The 21,173-nt window shown below is 41.9% G+C and overlaps 1 protein-coding gene across 4 annotated transcripts in view; it reads right to left on the bottom strand.

The window, feature by feature from the left end:
* The window catches only part of cacna1ha (calcium channel, voltage-dependent, T type, alpha 1H subunit a), a 114,744-nt gene extending 94,063 nt beyond the window's left edge, over positions 1-20,681 (bottom strand). For 3 of the 4 annotated variants that reach the window (XM_051387857.1, XM_051387858.1, XM_051387859.1), the window contains exons 1-2: positions 20,170-20,680; positions 18,549-19,005 (exon numbers count right to left, since the gene is read on the bottom strand). In XM_051387857.1, the coding sequence (XP_051243817.1) occupies positions 18,549-18,981 (433 nt within the window). In that variant the 5' untranslated portion in view covers positions 18,982-19,005; positions 20,170-20,680. Of the gene's footprint in view, positions 1-18,548; positions 19,006-20,169 lie in introns of all 4 variants that reach the window. The other variant, XM_051387860.1, reaches the window with a different exon arrangement.
* Positions 20,682-21,173: the final 492 nt, after the last annotated feature.

Raw genomic sequence — 21,173 nt, 5'->3', positions numbered from 1 at the left:
TATTTAGTTTTTGTTATAAACTGTTACATCCAATATATCTATTTATTAATCAACTGCAGTCTAAATATCTAGTTTAATATAATATATTGTTGCGCTCTAATTTGTAGCACTGATGCTGATACATCAGGATCTCATTATTGGATCAGACGTGGCGTTTTCAAGCTTAAACCGCTTAAACTATGATGCTGGAGAGGAGTCCCCAAGTGTGGAAACGATTAATGGGGAGGAAGAGCGAAAGAAATCTCACTAATAGAGAAAATTTCTGTTTACATTAGCTGCTGTCCCAAGTGTCATTATAGTATTTACAGCAGGTGTTCAGCGTTAATGCAGCCAAATGCAACAGTAAGGTATAATCGTAGCAAATCCACTTATCAAATCCCTTATCAAATCTAATTAGGTGTAGCTTTCAACCTGTGAGTAACTGCAGTTGCAAATAACTAAAACTCAAAGATTTTAGAATTTAGATCTGTAATCACCTACACAGAAGTTGCGCAGCTAAAGATGCGAACATTTTAATGAATATGTATGATTACAAGTGCTGCCTACTTACTTTTACACCCTTTTAAAATATCAATATACTGCATAAAAGTTAGTTAGTAACTGGAAGATTCTGCTGAAATTGATATCACTTTGATCATGAGTTGCTCTTGTTGGAACGACAAAATCACTGCTCACACGCAGTCGTTTTACAGTGTGATGCGATCTCTGGCTGTGTGACACCGGCTTGCAGTGAGCACATTAACCACACGACTGTCAAAAGTTTCAATTTAGGCTTTACGGAATTAAAGTTAATTAGCTGTAGGATATCTAGATCTAATCTGCCATGTTTGTTATTGTAACCAGCAAAAGCGACAGTCTGGGCCTTCTACCTGTTTTCATTCCTAGTTCCTCAAATACTGATGCAAGTGGTGTTCAGTTGGTTGCAATCTGCAACTTCACCGCTAGATGCCTTAGAGAATAACACAGAAATAATCTGTACTAATATTAACAGTGACAGAGAGCCGCAGCAGGCACAGCAGGGTGGTGTGGTGAGTTGGAAAACAGAATAACATAACGGAAGCTGAGTGAAAACCCTGTGCTGAGGTGTCACTGAGAAAGTCTCTGACGTTGACACAGATTATACACACTGTTATACTCCACTGTTATATGCCCTGTGCACCTTGTGATAGAGTCCAGGATAAGCTGGAGATTTCATTACAGGTGAGTGAAAACATTAATTTCTAGTCTCTAACACTAGTTTACCACTCTTTCCATCTACTGCAAGTGTGCTGATCTGTAGCTGATAGCAAAAAGACAAAACTCTCTTTGAACAATCAATATGGCATGAAAAAATGTGACTTTTGATATTTCTTTTCCTCTAATCATCTCATAGGCTGCAATCACTGACTTTCTCCAACTGATTTCACTGCCCCTAACATCACTGGCGGGTGTGTCACCAAGTTTTATGATAGAGGTGGGTGTGTTTCTCAGGAGACTGAGGATGAGACATTTTGCCGGGTCTACATTTTGTTTACTTTTCAATTAAATATTGGGCTTTCAAAGATGTTTTTTCTCCGCATCAACGGCTGATGTAGTGGAGGATAACAGGCCAATATGGACTTCAGCTTCGCCCTCCTGAGCTGGGCTGACAGATGACGCTCCTATCAGAAACACACACCAGCACCAAAACACTTCCTCCCTCCCTCTCTCTCTCTCTCTCTCTCTCACACACACACACACACACTCACACAGTGCCGCTCAATCCGTCGCAATCTGATCTGTTCGTTAGTACAGCATCTCGTTAAGTCTTCGCGCCTGACGCTAGGCTAGCCAAACGGAGGGCCTGTCCAGCGTCCATCGCCATGCCGAAACAAGGCCGCCAAACTGGAACAAACCAGATCAGAGCTCGGTGCGTGGGAGGTCTGTCACACACACTCATGTTAGCGCTCTTCTGCCTGCAGTGCGCTACGGCATACAAACACACACACACACACACACACACACACACATTGGAACTCCTAGCAGAGTGCTATTAGACACACAGTGACACACATGGAGACACAAATGCCAACTACCGCACAGGCTCATGACAACTGTCGTCCTGCTGCATTATGCATGAACACCCACAGACGTGCAATACAAATGCACATATACACACACACCAACCACACACACACAAACTATCACACCATAGAGGAACGACTGATGCCTCTTAATTACATCTTTACTTTGGGTTTTTAAGGTGAAACACTGATTCGTTCTCCTTGCTGGGTTAATTGCAGGTTAAACTGACTGAACAATGTTGTTCCAGAAAGTTTGCCATTTTCAGTCTGCCTCTAAATGGCTGGTGGGAAATAGCTGATGCAGTTCCCCCAATTAGCTGTCTGCAAGCTGCACACGTTCACCACTGGAGGAACCTCATGGATGCAGAATGCAACTCACACCGTATTTATTTATCTATTCTCTTAGCTGCCCTCGAAAAAAAGAAAGAGAAAAAGAGTAAATAAGAACACAATCTTTCATCAAAATGTTGGTTGCATCCTTTCCTAATAGCCACCAACTTTTAATGGGTAAATGAATGAATGAGCAAAGGAATAAATTAATAAACAGTATGTGAGTGAGTCACTGTCTGGATACATGGGGTGCTTTGCAATTGCACTCAATTCAATGTCAGAGCAATTTTGTCTGCCAGTTTTGACTCATGTCTCCAGCATCAGAGAGCATCAAACATAAAAGAAGAGTTCACAGTAAAATCTTGATATTTACCACTTGCACAAGATTGATTTTAAAACCTCACTGAAGTTATAAAATGATACAGTAAGCTTAACTTTATTGATTCCCTGCAGGGTACAGGGTTGTTACAGCAGCAGAAACAGAGCTGTGCATGTGTAAGAGCAAAAGAGGCTGAAACATATTACAGATTATGGCAGTTATTTGTGTGACAGCTTCATTTCCCATAGGCTTCCTCCTGTGTTTTTATAGCTGACCGTGTTCCCCAGTTTTATGTCACTGACCTCTGACCTGCACATTTATCACAGGAGAGAGTACCGGTGCATACAAAAGTGATTACACTGCTACAGGAGTATAATCTATAGATGAGTAGTGCAGATGCAGACAAAAAATTCCATGCAGGTGCTTTTAGATGATGGGTAAACTAAATCAGCAGATTTTAAAGCATTATGCTTTAAGTGATGTGTTGCCAAGAATCCTGCCTCACTCCGAAGTCTACCTTTGATATTTCTGCAAAGAGTCTGATAAAGTGTCGTCAAGTGTAACAATTATATTAATAGCTATTCTGCAGTCGAAGTGAATAAACAGGAATCGGTAAATTCCAGATACAAAGATAAAGAACATGGCAAACCCACAATCACACCACCTTTCTCTTTGCAGAGGAAGAATTCAAGTGGCTTTGTTGTTTTATTAGAGGCTGCTGGCTCGCCTGAGATAAACTAAGATGTCTTAGTTCAACCACATTTATATTTAACACTTGCGTTGAAAAGTAAGCAGCGTTATGAGGTGTCTCTGTTTCAGTGTTTTGCTCTGTGACGTAGGGCTCTTTGCTCTCCAGACAAGTATATAACAGCGCCATTATATAGCCACTCCAGCTAAAATCAGGCTGTTTAACACACACCAGGCTGTCTGCACTTCAGCTGGGTCAGCTGCTTCATGACGACCTTTCATCGCACACAGAGGCAATGTGTGTGTGTATGCGTGTGTGTGTGTGTGTGTGTGTGTGTGTGTGTGTGTGTGTGTGTGTGTGTGTGTGTGTGTGTGTGTGTGTGTCAAGGAAAATGCAGTGTGTGTGGTGCAGTTTCCATGTGTGTCTGAACTGTGATAATGGAGGTCCATTAGGAAGCAGATGGGGACCAGGAAGAGCAACGTTCCTTCATTACAACCTAATGGACATTAAGCAGAAGGCTGCCACACACACACAAACACACACACACAGTCAGCAGCAAATAAGAAATGCTTTTGATAAGGCTACCATTCTTCCGAGAGACAATTAATGATCATCTGAACTGTCTTAGGAAGATTAATCTATCCGCACTGATCCACTGCCTGTGTGCGTAAATGTGTGTGTGTGTGTGTGTGTGTGTGTGTGTGTGTGTGTGTGTGTGTGTGTGTGTGTGTGTGTGTAACCTCTATGAGCTGAGAAAAACAATGCCAAGTTCAGAGAACAATAGATCATTTACATGGAGGACAGCTCATTGGGTTTTGGTTTAATCATTCTGATGTGGAGAAGTCTAAATCCTGGTTTACAATAGATCCCACTTTCACCCGACTGCCTTTGAATGAACTGTTCCTGAGCCCCGCCTCTTTCCCCTCAGTGCTTCACCGACACACTGACTGCACCGAGCTCCACTTTTTACAGATGCTAAAATTACCATTTAGCGGCTCTACACCTGTCCACCATTGATTAGTGCTGGAAGTATTAGTAGTGAATGAGGGGGTTAGGGTTAGAGTTAGTTAGTGATTTCAGGCACATCTAAAGTAGAAAGCTTCTACCTGCACCGATTTGCTCCGATTAGACACTGAATATGTGAATGATATCAATTTAAAAGCAATCTGAAAGTTGTTTCAATGTAACTTTTCACTGTACATGAAAACAAAAAAAAAAAACATTTGTGCTCTTTTGGGTTACTTTTAAAAATTGGGTACCTGCTGCACTTTGCTGTAGGTTCATTGCTTGCTTTGTTAACACTATGTTAATAGGCCAGTCCGTTGCTGTTCTTGTAACATGACAGTGAGAAATCGACCCTTGGGATTAAAACAATTTCCAACTATGACATAATAAGAGAAAACTCTATTTGCCGATATTAATATTTATTTAATTGAAGCTGGTAATTTTATCGAAATGGCATTTAGATGTAATAAAACCGATATCTTTTAAGCTTGACTGAGACAATAGGATTCCCCATTGTGACAGTCTGATTAATATTCGTGTCGGTGTGCAGAACTTTGACACAGACGGTAGTGAGCTGAAACTGAAGCTGTGACTGAAGGAAATATTATAAATTAACACATTTTAATATCATACCCTCATAAACTCTCTCTCTTCTTCTATGACTCACACTGCAGCTGCAAAGTGTCCCAATTATTTTTTTTCTTCTCGCTACTAATGTGCAGTGTAAAATATTTCTTAAGGCAGGAAGGATATTGGACGTACACCTTGCATTTCACGCTGTGAATTACATAATTACTGGATAATACAACAGTAAAAGACACTAGAGTAAAATGAACTTTGTGTGGTCAGAAGCCTAAATCCAATCAAGCGACAAGGCAAGCATACATGACGTCTCCTCTTACTCTGAACGTCTCTTTGTGAGTTCACTGTCAGTTCAATTTGGTGTGGGTTACGTCCTGGAACAAACATGAAGTCACCCCAAAAAAATCTGATATGAGCAGCGATTCTGTGCATGAGCATGAAGGCCAGGTCAACTCCTTTTCTCCTTTTCTTTGTTTGATTTAGTCGGGCGGGTGCTGCATAACTCCACCAGTGTGTCTCCAACGGCGACTATTACAAAGTGAGGCAGAGTTCAGCCTCAGCTATTCAAAACCAAACCCGTCAGAAGCTTTTCAAAGCTCTGTGTAGATTCAGCAGCTCCCCTGTCATGCAGTAAAATATCTCACTGCCTTTTTAGCTACTTCCAAAGCGGTTCCAATATCCTTTCAAATGTTACCTTTACTGTATGACACCACACACACTGAAATCCACCCACAGCCTTAATTTACCCTTTATTTCCCCTCCCCCCTTTGTTCTGTCTCACAGCGGACACACTCTTTCTATAAAATGATCATAAATAATATAGTTATTGACTCAGCACTCAAACATGGACACTCACATACACGTTGCAGATCGACACCCCCCCTCCCCAATGCTCCAATGTGCAGCAGTGCTGTTCTGTTGCCTGGTAACCAGGTAGAGTTTCTAGTAAGAGCCTATTCGCCGAGAGAATCCCACTGTCCTAGACTTCTCCCCCTACCTCTCTTGCACACTCTCTCTCTTACTCTCTCTCTCACACGCACAAACACACAGAGAGAGAGAGACACACACACACACACACACACACACACACACACACATACACACATACACACACACACACACTCAAATTGCAACACACATTTTTGCCGTTTGAAGTTGCTTTCATTAAACTCTGCACATGCACTTCAAATTTAGCCAGCACTTTTCTTCACCATCAATCTTCAATCACCACTCTGCTGTAAAACTAGGTTGCTGTGACTCCTTTTCTTCGCACTACACTTATCTACACACTTATGCAGTCTGTCTACCTCTCTGTAACGCACACATACTTACTCCCATGCATACAGGCCCATTTTTGTAGACAAAGTGGAGACACGTGCTGCAAAGCCAAGAGAGGAAAAGAACCAGAGAGAAGAGGCTGCAGTTTTCAGGTCTCTACGGAGATGTAGTTAAGTATGAGGCTATATCCATTATACACTGCTGCTGTAAAAGCACCTCTTATACTTACACACACAAATACACATGAGCATGGAGACACACATTTGGCACAAGAAGCAGTCTGAAAACAAACAAAGTCATGTTTACTCTTTACATTTAATTGCAAAAATATAAACTATTGATGACCTCCTAAAGGAAAGGACTATAAAATCACTCAGTACATTTGTAAGTAAAACTGTTTTTTTATATTTATATTCCTTTTCTTTGCTTTGAAGTGTATTAAGGCGCCATTGTGTGCAGCAGAGAAGGAAACTGAGAGAAAAAGGATTGTTCTCCATTCGTATTGAAGGAGACCTAGGCTGAAACAAAGTTACATATACATACAAAAACATTGCAGTGATATGATCTCCATCTTGCTTTCTCACTCGCTCACACACACACACTCTGTGCTGTGCTGTCCGCATTGCCATGACAACCTAGTGCTGGATGCTGATGGGTTTCCCAGATCTTTTATTTATTCATCTATCTCCGCATTACTCTTTCATACTACCACACACATACACGGATGTGAATCCTTACACATGTGTGCATCCATGCATGCTCTCTCACCGCACTTCCTAACATACATAAGCCCTCATTTACGAGCTAGTTTGATCATCAGAGTTTGGATCACAGAAGAAATCTGTATCCGCCACTGGTCCGTCTGCAGAAATGTGTGCCTGCATGTATTCAGATTGGTGTGAGCAATTTTGTTGCCTCCAAAACATTTCTGTGTGAAATGAAAAGCTGTCCATACAAAGTAGGCCATAACAAATGGTGTGTGTCTGCCTATATTTGTGTGTGTGCTTGTGTCTGCGTGTGTTTCTGTCATTCCAGCCATCTTTCAGACAGTAATGTGATCATCAGCAATGTGAGGGCTGCTGTGTTATTCATGTGGAGCTTGACTGTGGGGAAACGGCTCAGAACAGCAGGAACACACATTTAGTACAAACACACACACACACACACACACACACACACACAGCAATAACACCGAAAAGCTCATTAGGAACAGCAGTGGAGCTACTAAACAGCAAACGTAACAAGGCAATATGACCTAAAAAACATAACTGAATACTAAACATCCCTGTTGAAGACAGGATGAAGAGAAGGAGCTCCAGCCGTCTGTGAGGGTCCACTGACGATCCCAACCCCAGCACGATGTGCGGTCCCCTGGGGGGCCCTGTGCTGACCTCCCCCTCCCAGCTCCTCCTCCAGGAAAAGAAACACATTATCGCCTTTCGGGTTATAGCTCGCGTCTTGAGGATCCCTCCAGGTGTACATGTGCAAGTGTGTGTGTCAGTGTGCTGTTTGACAGCACTATGAGCTACAGTGGTCCCTCTGAATCTGTGGTGGTTCAGTTTTCAATTATACCCGCTGATTCTCTCTCTTTCCACCTCTTATATTTTATAGCCGGGATAAATCCACTTTTACCGAACTCTATTCCCATCCAGCTCAACCCATTGGCTAACATCATGCACCAACACACACACACACACACACACACACACACACACACACACACACACACACACACACACACACACACACACACACTCATGCCTATAAATCAATACAGCCTGGCAGTCAGTTCCTGTCAAATGCTGAGACACTGAGAGGAATGATGACTGAAAGAAACACCCTGACAAAAGCTTCCCATGATCAAAAAACATCCCTTTGCCTAGCATGAGTGTGTGTATGAATGCAAATGCATATTTCATACTGCAGTACACTGAAGAAAAACATGCAACTGATCCCTGCCTTCAACACAACAAAAAAATACTAAAATGTTTTCTTTTTAATCTTCAAGTGCCACAAGGGCTTTGGTGCATTTGCAGTCGGGACCCGCACACTTTTTAGCAGCGAGAAAAAGACAAAGGAATGAGAGGAGAAAGAAGGAGAAACAAAAGAAAGAGCGCACATCATTGAGCTGCAGCTTTTTCGGAGAGAGAGACAAGACGGGGGAGGGGGAGGAGGGGTTGGTTGAGAGAGTAGTTGTGTCTTGAGGACGAGAAAGCCACTGCATCTTCACTGCAGCAAACATCAACAAAAGACAATAAAAAGCACAACAGAGCCGGAGAGGGCAGAGAGGTACGTGTTCGTCCCTCACACTTGCGATTGGCTGAACAGTGTGTGTCAAACAGGAGCACCGTGGTAAAGCGCACACAGTGTGCAGAACAGATTGGATTTAAATGTCCAATTTCTGTCCTTTTCACTTCTCGCCTTGTTCCTGTTCGTCTTGTAGAGCTCTCCTCTTCCATCATCCCTCTCTCTGTCTTGATCCCCCTCTTTATCCCCTTTCATCCTTTCCTTCTCTCCTTGTTCTTGTCTGGACTTTTAACTCCCACCTTTTTCCAACATCCTGCTCTCTACCTCCTGTCCTCTCTCTTTGACCTCACCCGTCTGTTTTCTATCCCGGACATCATTTGCTTCCTCTTTTCCTCCATTTCTTGACTTTTGTTTTTCTTTAGTGTGATCCATCCATCCTTGTCTCTCCTTCTCCTCTCCTAAATTCTTTGTCTCGTCAGTCCTCTCTTTTCACCCTTGTGTCAGCTTTGCCTGACACCTACCTACCACCTGCTGCACTCTCTCACTCACTCACACTCATTTCCCGTCATTATTTTGAGTCTACTGTGAATTTTGACTGCGAGAAGCTGCATCACGTTTCCTGTATGGAATTCCATGATGAGAGTGACAGAGCAGGTTTTGGGTGGTGGGCTGATACATGGAAACACAGAAAACACTTCTAGACCATCATCAACACGATGCGTAGCCATGGCAACAGCTGCCAAACAGCCCTCCCACGGTAAAGGAGAGCCAATCAGTGTGGCACTGCCACTACAGGGATCTTGACTGACAGCTCTGTGAGTGAAAATACATACTGGGCAGACAGAACTGGGATACGGTTTGTATCTCTCTCTATATCTACAGAAAGAAACTAAGAACTCATTCACTTTCTCCCAATCACTTTCTCTCTGCCGTCACCGTTTTTTACCGTCTAATTGTTTTGTCTAATATCACACACTGGAGTCAAATGTTACAAACGCTTGATAAAAGCAATAATAAAGTGTGAAATGGCTAACCAGCTATACTTGAATTGATAGTATCAGGACACTCGTCCTCCTGGTAAAGCTCATCACTGACAGGTGGAAAGAAGCGTCTGGCAGCACCATGTGTCACAGAGGTGACACATGTCTGTCCGCAGCTCTCCCCGGGCCAACTGTGCAGTTAACAGTGACAGGGACTGCAGTGAAAAGGGATCCGGACGTTCGAAACTGAGAGAGAAAATTCACAACACATTTAAACACTAATAAAAGCCCAGGACAGAAATGACCTCTTTAACTGTGTTTAGACAGTAGAGGGATGTTCAAGAACTCAATAGTCTACTCCTTAACAGATTAACCCCCTTACCCTGAACACCAGAAGCCATCAGCTTCACTCAGATTGACCTTTAACCTTTGACACCTCAGACTCATCAGTATGCTCTGATGAACTACGACCTGGCTGGCTGGCAGAAAGCACACGGATGTCGACTATACTTATGGGCAGAGATTTTGTCCCACATTTTTACCCTTTACGTAACATTAGTCAACTTTAAAGATGCTGGTAGATGGATTTTGTTTCCTTCAGACAGAGCCATTGCAATAATGAATTGTTAGTTGCAGCCCTACTGTAAAGTTATTTAACATCCTAGAAAGGTAGGCCAGAAATCTTTTTTCACTTATCTGCTGCTGCATCACATGGCTTGGCTATATTCTACTGCATGCTTCTCTGCAATGGTCTGAGAAGCCACACATCAGAGGGGGCTTAAAGTCACATTGGTTTCGGACTGGAGCTTGGGCTGGGGCTGGGTTAGGGCTTGAACACCTCAGGCCAGGGCCAGGCTAAGGCTGGAGTTTGTGGCCCATGCAGGGCTCTACCCTGGCCATATCCATAATTTCACAGAGAGCAGCTATCATCTTGCCAGCAGCTCAAACACACCAAAATTGAAACACACACACACACACACACACACACACACACACACACACACACACACACACTGTCTGAAGTGCTTTGTGGAGTCAGACGTTTAGAGCCCAAGGCAGGAGAGGGTCACTGCCTAAATACATGGTGTGTGTGAATGCATGTACCGTTGAGTATACACATACGCACTCCTGTATGTGAGAGCACACCCTGCGTTTACACACACAAAAGTCAGCGCTATTAGTTCCAGATCATTTTGCAAAGCAGCCTGTAAACAGTGAGCTTGGGGATAAACAAAGATCCTACTGTACTGGAAGTAATCCCACAACACACAACTTAACACCCTGTGGTCACATGCACCTACCCAGTCTCACACACACACACACACACACACACACACACACACACACACACACACACACACACACACACACACACAAAGACTCAAAAATGCACAAACTAGCTTGTACACACCCATAGACAGAAATATAAAAAAACAACTGGAGGGCCAATAAACAGTATTACACAGAAATGCATATTTGGTTACTTATTATGCTTGCCTACATAAAGCAATTTATAATGATCTTTGCGAGGCTGGCTAGCATTAAGAAGTTAATTGTAATAGGGTCATATGAGTTTCCGTGCAAAAGAACTGCTTTTTTGATTACTTACTATAAGCAAATAATATTTTAAACATGTTTTCTACACGCCCTTAAAAAAAACAAAAATGTAAGAATAAGTAAATAAAAGTAGGAATCTAATGACAGGTGAAAGTCTACTTGACAGAAATCTGTGCTACAGTTGCACAAAATTAGGAACAGGCCATTATAAATGTCAGGAAAATGTGGATTCAGCTCAAACTTTTATTTTTAAAAGGTACATAGTTAAGGTATTATATTTTCTACTTCTTCTGTGTTTCCTAAAGTGATGTTAGTATGTTGTAATGTAAAATGTGTAGTATTTTATCTAAATCTGCTAGCTTTGTTTGCTCATTTCATTCTGGATTTTTACAGATGTTGGACGCAATATTTACCCCAAGTTTACACTTTAAACAAGTGTAAAGATAATCAAATGATATCTTTATGTCTTGAGCGAAAGCTGTATTTATTTTTATGCAGAAATCTGCTAATTAGATGAGAAGTTTGTAGAGGCATCTGTGCAGGAGGGCTGCTGCATAGCTTGCAGCGCTATTATTGTTGATCTACTGTTGACACCATGTTGGCTGGCGGGGAGAATTTTGTTACTTTTCACACAACCAGAGAGAGCATTTATGCAAGAGAGAGCCCGTAAATGCTTTGCTTCCCTAAAATTGAAGGTCTGTAGGTTTACGCACGGCTGCTTTTTGTTGTAGTATTGCCTTGTGCGCTAAGTGCTAAAATAACGTCCCTGGAAGTTTAGTCCTCCATTACAGAAAACAAGAGAGTTAGACTGACTACACATATACTAAACACATACTACCACACACACTGTGCAGGGTGTGCCAAGATTTCATACGTCAGAGAGACAGGATCCCTCTGTCTACACCTCATGACCCCCAATCTGCTGTTATCATGAGCACAGGCCAAATAAAATGAGTCACCAAACACACACACACACACACACACACACACACACACACACACACACACACACACACACACACACACACACAGACGCACTGCTCAATATAAATACAGCGAGATGAGCCTTGAGACTGGCAGAAACGGAGAGAAATGCACAGAAGCTTGTCTGTGTGCTTATACAAACACACACACACACACACAAACACACCTCAGGATGCCTGTCTGAGTGGCAGCAGGAGAAGGACAACCTGCTGACATCAAGGCCAACTCTCTTTATCCTTCATACTGCAGCAATGGAGTCATTTTAAGACATGAACACACACACACTAAGAGAAAGAGACCTTTGAAATGGCATCCCTGTGGGAGTTAGAGGAAGTGGACAATTCAAACTTCTTGCCCTGAAGACAGAGCTTATTATGGGTCATTTTATCACTGCTGTACCGTACGTTGTTAAAGCCACCCCCCTCCACTCAACCCCCACAGCAAACAGTGAGGCCTCTTATCATCCTGAAGTCAACACTTATCCCAGGCTATAATTTAATGAGATTCTTCATGCTGGAGATTTTAACTAGGATTGGCTGTCCCCCGTGTCGCACAGCTTAGACTCTGTCTCCAATTTCATACAACTGCTCAATAGTCCAACCCACCAACACCTCATGTAAGGGTTAAACAAACCCCTCTGATCCTTCAAATAAGACAGCACCAACTGCTGTTCTGTGTGTACATGAGTGTGTCTTTGCGCAACCTCATCTGTATTCATTTATGAAGGAAGTACAAGAGGCCCTCTCAACATGTTTAGAGTATAGGATGACTAATGGAGACAGATAGCATGATGAATCCACTCATCTGTAATGGATTAACCTCGTCTGGCCCCCCGAATCTGATCTAATCAGCCTGAATCAGCTTGTTATTCTATCGCACCATCTAACCAGCGACTCATAAACATTCGGTGTTGTGACAGCATCGGAGGAGGTATTAGCACTGAGAAGTCGATTAAGGTATAATGGACTGCACTACATTATCTACTGGATAGAGTCCTTCTTAGGACTTTCTTAAAGGACCACACACAGCTGGTTTTAGCATGTTTTAGCCTGTGGACTACCAACTGTTTTTCAATAGTGCTAAACAAGCAACCATTGGTTTTCTATTTATCATGTCAGAAGTAAACTAGTGATAATCAAGTGTCAATTAATCTGTAAAATAAATTGTGAAAATCCAAAGTTTCCAGGGCTGTAGGTAATGCCTTTAGATTTCTTGTTTTGTCCAAACCACAGTTCAAACCATCATATATGACTAAAGCTAGAAATCTTCACAATTGATGATATCTGACAGTCAAATACAAAAAAGCACTTATATAAGCTATGATGTGTGACACAAACAAGGAGCAAAGACATATTTATTAGTATCATTATTATAAAGCAGCTGACTGCCTCAAAGTTTGAATACATCAACGGCAAAATATCTCAACATTGACCCACAAATACAAAGAACCACTAAAGCTTCCTTATTGAAAAGTGTTGCTTTCATCTTAAGGTAGTCATCGGTCTTTGTGTCTAGGGTTTAAAATGAAAGACAATTTAAAGAAAAATGCACACCAGTTTCATCTTTTCTTTGCATTATATGGCAGATGAGTCAAATGCAAAGCAGTAAAAAAAATAAATAACTTCAATAGCTTGCTGCCTTTGCACATCCTAAGATGTTCATGTACAGGCAAGAAAGAAGGTCAGCTGATTGATAATGATGAGCAGAACAAACACGATGAATGAGAATCGTTGTTTATTACTGTCACATGCGAGAAAAACAGATTGGATTTTTTGCAGCAGCCAGAGATGGACTGTGAGGTGTCAGAATTGTATACAATACAATATTGTTCACAACAGTTTGATGTCTGGTTTGTCCAGTCTGCAGCATGTGAGCTAAAGGTTCAGCTGTAAAAAAAAAATTGTGTTTCAAGAAATGAAAATAAAAGACAGGCAAGCCATTTAACTTTCTTTATCTCTCTGTCTCTCCTCTCCAGACTCACACTCTATCCAATGTGTGCATGCCTTTGTGTGGTTGAGTGGCAGAGCATTTAAGCTGTGAATAATATTTACATAGACCACTGTGGACCACCAACTCTGCAATGCTTACACAGTGGGTCCTGCACACACACACACACACACACACACACACACACACACACACACACACACACACACACACACACACACTCAAAGACACAGGAATAAAACACAGAGAGCTGTCCAGAGAGATCAGCTCTTGTGACATAACCAGGTTCCAATCTTAAACAAGCAGTTGCAATGTAAGGCCAAGCATGTGATAGTGTGTGCCTTATTCATTAGCCATGCTATTTTGGTGCAGACAGTCCTCACTGTCAACAAACAATAACACATCTTTTACCATCAGCACCATCACAAATTCCATTAGTACACAAGGAAGGAAGGAAAAGCACATGTGCTGACCATAGGAGCATCTGAGTGTACCACAGCAGCCACTGCAGTATATCCCTGCTACAGTGCTGTGAACAAAACAGACATAATGTAATGCAACGTTAACATCTGCCAAACAGCAGGCTGCCAAGCCATATGTCCGATGTGTCTAAGCCTGCATGTCCAACTGGATAATGTTGGATCCTTTTTAGACTTTACCCAGCTCCTGTCCTCTTCTGCTTGCTCTAATTCGCTTTTATTTCAAACAAAATTCCTATAGGCTGTAACTTCATCTTCATCTTCTCAAAGGATTTACATGCATGTGCGTGGAACATGTAAATGTTAAAACCAGGGTTTACTCAAAATCTTCTTTGGTCTGGAACAATACCTCACATGAAACATGTGAAATGCTTTGCTTTCACATGAAAACGTGTGAAAAGGGGTTCAAAAAAGGCAATTCAAGAATTCTGTGTCCAAACTTTATAAAGATAAAGATAGATATGGATTAAATTTCTAAATATACCCTCAGTTCTAACGTGGATGCGGCATGAAAAGAAATAGACTTGGCCACAATCCCTGCCACTTTATGCTGTATTCATTTAAAAACAGCCAACAAGATGTGTATTTGTATGATTTCCAAAATGCCTGCGCAGGTCTGCCAATTCTATTCCCTTTAAATGATTTTCTAACTTCGATTGCAACTGCTCTTACTACAGGGGCAGTCTCCCTGAATTGTGTAATATTTTAATATCACCAAGTACCTCTGTTCTGTAAGAGAGTATATCTTACATTTCCGTGTCTGGGTTCTTTAGCAGCCACAATGAGCAATACGGATATAACACTGTGGTATTATTCCCCAAAGGGAAATTCCCTTTTGAAAACAGAAACTTTGAAGTTGGTAGAGATGCTTACTGCATAGGGATAGCTGATGGAATAGATGATTGGTTGACATAGCAGTCTGCACCCAGTTTTAAGATAGAGAAAGAAACCATGCCTTTCATTAAGGTCATCAATAAAAGAGTCTCCTCATCAGCCAAACCTCAAAATACACGGAAACATTTTACACATTCTGATGTGTTTTATTTAGTCTGTGGAAACAGATGTAAAGTGTCTTCTGTGGCTCTGGAGGAAGCTTTTTTCTGATTACATCATCAGGGTTACCTTGAGCTGGAGATTTACATTTTTTGACAGAAAACCTGTATTATAAACTGGGACCTTTCTTTTTATTTTGGCTTTTAATTTGGAGTAATGTTATAGCTTTAGTTTTTAGGTTTTAATTAGTGATTCTTTTTTTTTTTATTTATGTTTAAAAAATAACATAATATATATTAAATAATTTGATGTTGAAAGACTATTTGGTTGTATTTGTAGTATCTGCTTTATATATATATATATATATATATATATATAAAGCAGATATTAGCTTATTACAGTTATATCCATTTCAGATTTTTTTTAACTCCTAAATATCTATTTCGCACTGGCGTCAAAAATTGGAAACACACCAAAACCGATACCAGTATTGGGTCAGATAATGTCCACATGTACTCGTAACTGTAATCATGTACTCATCACTATAATTTCCCTTCGGGGATAAATAAAGTATTCCATCTATCTATGAAACTACTCTGATACCATATACTACACCACTTTACGGCAGCATGAAGTTTACATACTCGTTAGTTGAGAAGGTAGGCGGAGGAGAGGCAATTTAAGCAGTTTGAAATATTTTAAGCAACTTTTACAACACAACAGTGAGTGAGGAACATCTGATGAAAATAAAATGTGTTTTCAAAGTGATTATTAGAACTGTAAGAGCATTCTTAAATACTCATATTGGTACTTGTGTCGGCAAGTACCCAAATGTAAGTACTTGTGTGTGGTCTGAAATAAAGTGGTATTGGTGCATCCCTATCAAAAATCTAGTAGCAGTTGGGCTTTAATCTTTCTCTAGTAAGTCCCCCAAATGTATACAAGTAAAGAATAAATAACTGGACTACCCCTTTAATGTTGGAAGTAAACTTCCCTGTCCCCTGTTTTCCTAACCTCCATTAACATTGAAAAAGTCTTAATGTATCCTCTGATATACCCAACCTTCCCCAATTCTGTGGGCAAAAGGTTACATGTCCGATATGTTAGGTCTCTCAGATACTCTTTTCATACAGGAGATGTACATAACATTTAATCTTGTTCCATCCCTGATAGGAACAGCAGTTCACCAAAGCCAGGTAGCATCAGATCCATATTCTACCCTCGCAAGAAGGATCATTAAGGAAAGTTGGCAGGCCGCGAATTGACCCATTCAGACAGCCCATCCACGTAGGTTTGACCCACGTCACTGTGTCTGTCTGAATTGGGTATGAATCATCAACTCCCCTTCTTAGAACTGGCAATCTTTTGGGAGAAGACGTAAATCCATCTATACATGCAGCTCCATACTCATGAAACAACTGTGCCTATCTAACTATTTATCTATCTGTCTCCATTTCCTCTTTTCCTTAAAACACCATGTCAAGATTCGCCTCCAAAAAGATACACTTCCACCTCCAGGCTGTGACCGCCATAGGCTTGTACAAACACACACACACACACACACACACACACACACACACACACACACACACACACACACACACACAAAAGATACCAAAACACCATGCAGGGCTGGATGCAGCCATTCAGCCACCATCTATACTAGCTATAACCTCCCCTCCCCACAATCCTAGAAGCCAAATGGAAGATAAGAGGAGAAAGAACAAGTTTGCATTTTATAATTTTGCTTGTGTCTTTATACTCTCAGTACCCGGATTAGATTCCAGGTACACAGGAATGTACTCAGCAAATAAATATGACTCGGGTCCTGATTTTGTTTTTACACCACCCACCTCCCCCGCATAAGCAATGAAAAAACATTGCAGTGGTTCATCTTCAAGTTCTTTTCATAGTGCTTGGATTTGGGTGCACATTATGTTCTTTTTTTGTCCGTGCTCCAGTGTGTTAAGACATCCCACAGATGAAAATTATCCAGGCAGGATGTTCAGCTGAGGGGTAATAATAGAAACCAAAACAGAAATGAGCAGCTGAAAACTGATTTCATTTGGACTATTTGGCATCCCTGCATTAAATTAAAATGAATGATTTTTTAGCACAAAATGGCTGCCAGAACAATGTTAGCAGAGGGATACTGAACGCTCAAAGATAGCATTTAACCTGTACAAATGACTAATACTCAAACATACAGGGCAGGTTACTCTGAAATAATCAAGCACACCAAAACCAGAATTAAAGTAATCCCAGAAACAATGCAAGGAAAAGGTTAAGACATTCATTCATACATAATCAGCAGAAGGATGTTACCAAACGTGACCAGAAAAGAGCACGATTCCCTGAGTTGAAAGTCCCAGCAGACTCTGAAAACATCAATATGGACAGAGAGCTCTCAATTACATTAATGACAATGATGCCTCAATGCAAACATGCGCTGTGCAAGCACATAAAAGATGTGTCCCAATTTTGCTTGAATATGTATCTGGATCTACTTTTTTTTTTTTTTAAAAGGGCCACAGGTCGGACTCAAACCCATGGTTGCTGCAACGAGGACTCAACCTTGCTACATAGGGTGCCAGCTCTACCAGGTGGGCTACCAGACAAACCATCCAAATCTCAAGCCAATGCAGGAGAGAAACTCAGCGAAAGTAATACCGACTCTTTTCTCAATAAACACGAGCTCAAGACAACGGTGGTAGGACCTGTTAGTCTTACAAATACAGCCACACACTTCATTAGTAATCCCATATGCCCAAACAACGGTATCCTAAGGAGGTTTAACCACAGTGGTTGGACAAATGACCTATCAAATTTCACCAGTGTGGAGCCACCGTGTGCTTGTTTAGTCTCAAAGGAATAAGCAAGTTGCCACTTTCATATAGCTAGCATCAAGCCTTTAGGAAGCAGCAACAGCTGACTAAACCATCAAGTTTTGACGTGTGTTTTGACGTGTGTTTTGGGCTGAAAAGCAGATTAATCACATACCTTTTAACCAAGCGATGTGCATAAGCTTGGCAATAGTCAACACATACGGGAGTGAGGACATATTTGGTCTTACCAGGTGTCACACTGAGTTAGGTTTCCAGCATATGAAAGGATATGGGTTACAGACGACGCGAAGACACCAGTTGCGAGGCCTTGTTGTTTGCTTTAAGCAGAAGAAGGCCACGGGGGCCAGGGCCGGGTAGGGCTGCTGCTCCTCCTCCTCAGAGACACAGTCTGGATCACGAATAGGAGCCCTGATACGAACTCCCAATGTTGGTCCAACTTCCACTTCCAGCTCCGGTTCCTGGTCTTCATGCTCCTGAACCTCAGCACTCCATTCTCCTCCACTACTGCCCCTCCTCTTCCTCTCCACCTCCTCCTCCTCTTCCTCCTCGTCATGGCTTCCTCCAGGGTCAACATCCTGACCCGGGTCGTCCTTCCTGTAGGGCGTCGGTATAGCGAGCCTCACCTGCTCCTGCACCTCCTCCTGCTCCTGCCCCTCCGGGCACTCTGCGTACTGAAAGCGCGCTCTCCCCTCGCCATCAGTCATGATAGAGCATCAGGCAGAGCCACTCTGAAGGGAGGTCAGAGGAAGAGAGGTTAGAGAGAGGTGGAAAGCGGGAAGGGGAGGGAAGATGGACGGCAGAGACGGAGGTATGGAGGGACGGACATTTGCAGAAGATGCAGAGAAACAGTGACAGAAAAGGAAGAGGGCGAAAGACAGATCAACTCAGCAAAGAGCAACTGGAGACAAATCACGCAATGAGCCAAATAAACACTCAGACCATTTCCTCCTCCGATCCCTCAGCAGCAAAAGTACCTGCTTCCAATCAATCCAGACACAGATTTTCGATATTCGTTTACTAATCTGGCAGCGCCTGAGGCTTTTCACAAGCATTTATTTCAAAAAGCTCTTTGTCAACACTTCTTTTTCTGTGTGTGTCTCTCTCCACTTAAAAATGAACTATCCCTATGATAGAATGATCCCACAAAACGAAAAAATCCCTGTTGGAACATCTCAATAAATGATATGATGATATATGAGATAAATGAATACAGCAAACTCACTATCATTACTATTACTATTATTGGCTGTTTCAGTGACTCCATATAGTTGGAAACACAAAAAAATGCCCATTACAATAAAGTAATAAACTTCACAGTGTTATATTGTGATATTATGGGAATAGTGGGGATTTATTTTTCTCCTCGCTCTTCCTGTTGCTATGTGATTGAACAGATGGACTGCTCTGTCTCTGGTCTACTAGAGGATTTTAGCCCACACCACGCAATGGTGGGCAGGGAATGCGCAAAAAGAAGAAAAAAAACACACACAAAAACTGCCACACTAATCCTGATTATTATAATAAGTGGAATAACATCGAGGGAAAAACATTAGTCTTCATAATCCAGCTAACAGACTTTTTCTCTTTTAAGGGCTTTATTAATGGGCTTTGTGGTCCATCGTTTTGCCGTTTTATGAGAAAAGCGCATCTGAAGGCAGTTGTATGCGCTCCTCAAGGGATTGTGTGACAAAGGGGGGAAAAATGTCAAACATGCTCTCCTCAGAATAGCTGCTGAAAAGTACAAAGAGAATTTAAAAAAAAAACCCGGCTGAGGGAATGGAGCGCCCATCACCTGTGTGTTTTTTGTTTAATAAAAAGTGGACTCAATTCTGGACGCGATCGATATTAAAACATCACAGGCAAACAACAACAACTTTATTCTTTTTAAATACCTTATCGAGACGGAATCGGAAGTTCCCATAAGCATGATCCGTGACTTTCCGTGTTTCTAGCGCACCCAGCCTTTCTCAGCAACCCGGAGCTTTCCTTCCTTTCTTTCCTCTCTTCTGTCTCCCCCAACAACAACAAAAAAAACCCCTCCTCACTTCTATTGTTTTTCACAGATCAAAAGGTAATCCGAAAGCCGTTTTAAAAAAAATAAAAATCACTGGAAGTAACCAAAGAATCACTTGAAGTGGTCTTCATTTGCGCGTTCGGTTAAACGGGAACCTCTATCCACATCCATGCATCCATCCATCCGTCCATCCTCGCTGAGGTGGTGGTTACGCAGCGTGGAGCGGAGATGCGCGCAGGAGGGTTCGGACCGTGTGGGTCGCCTTGCTTTGAAGCTCCGTGGATGATCTGACACGGAAAAAACTTGGCCCAGGACCCGGGAGCCCTGACACGTGACGTGATGCCCGGCTATAGGGACGTAGCGCGCGGTGGGAGACACACGCGCGCGCGCGAAAAAGCCACTGAGAGCCAATCTGGGCGCGCACGCCCCGCGATGTTTCATGCATCACTACTGCATGTCAGCAGCAGATAATGGGAAGGGTATGAATCATATATTAGCCCATACCTTGCGTGGGTGTAAGGGACGGGAACACGAGGAACCATTATTATTATTATCATTATTATTATTATTATTTCCATGATATTCCTTCAAAATGTAGCCGACAGTAACATTAAGTGCTTCTGTATAAAAACATTACATTGTAGAAAGGGAGCTAAAGTAAGTGAGGTTAATTGTGTCTATAGGTCATTTCCTATGTTTTCAGTGATATATAGGCTACATACATATTTCCCCGGAGGTTAACAGTATTTGTTGGGCTAAATAGATGGCTTTGCGTTTTTCAACTACACCTTGGATGTGTGTCACAGACAGGGGTCAAAGTAATGTATGTCTGCAAGGAGATTTTGAGCAGTGGCCACAGTTGTAATTGCAGGACACTTGGGC

This window comes from Dicentrarchus labrax, unplaced genomic scaffold (genome assembly GCF_905237075.1).
Source record: "Dicentrarchus labrax unplaced genomic scaffold, dlabrax2021, whole genome shotgun sequence".
Lineage (NCBI taxonomy): Eukaryota > Metazoa > Chordata > Actinopteri > Moronidae > Dicentrarchus > Dicentrarchus labrax.
Note: the sequence above shows the minus strand (reverse complement) of the source record. Positions and strands in the feature narration are given on the sequence as shown.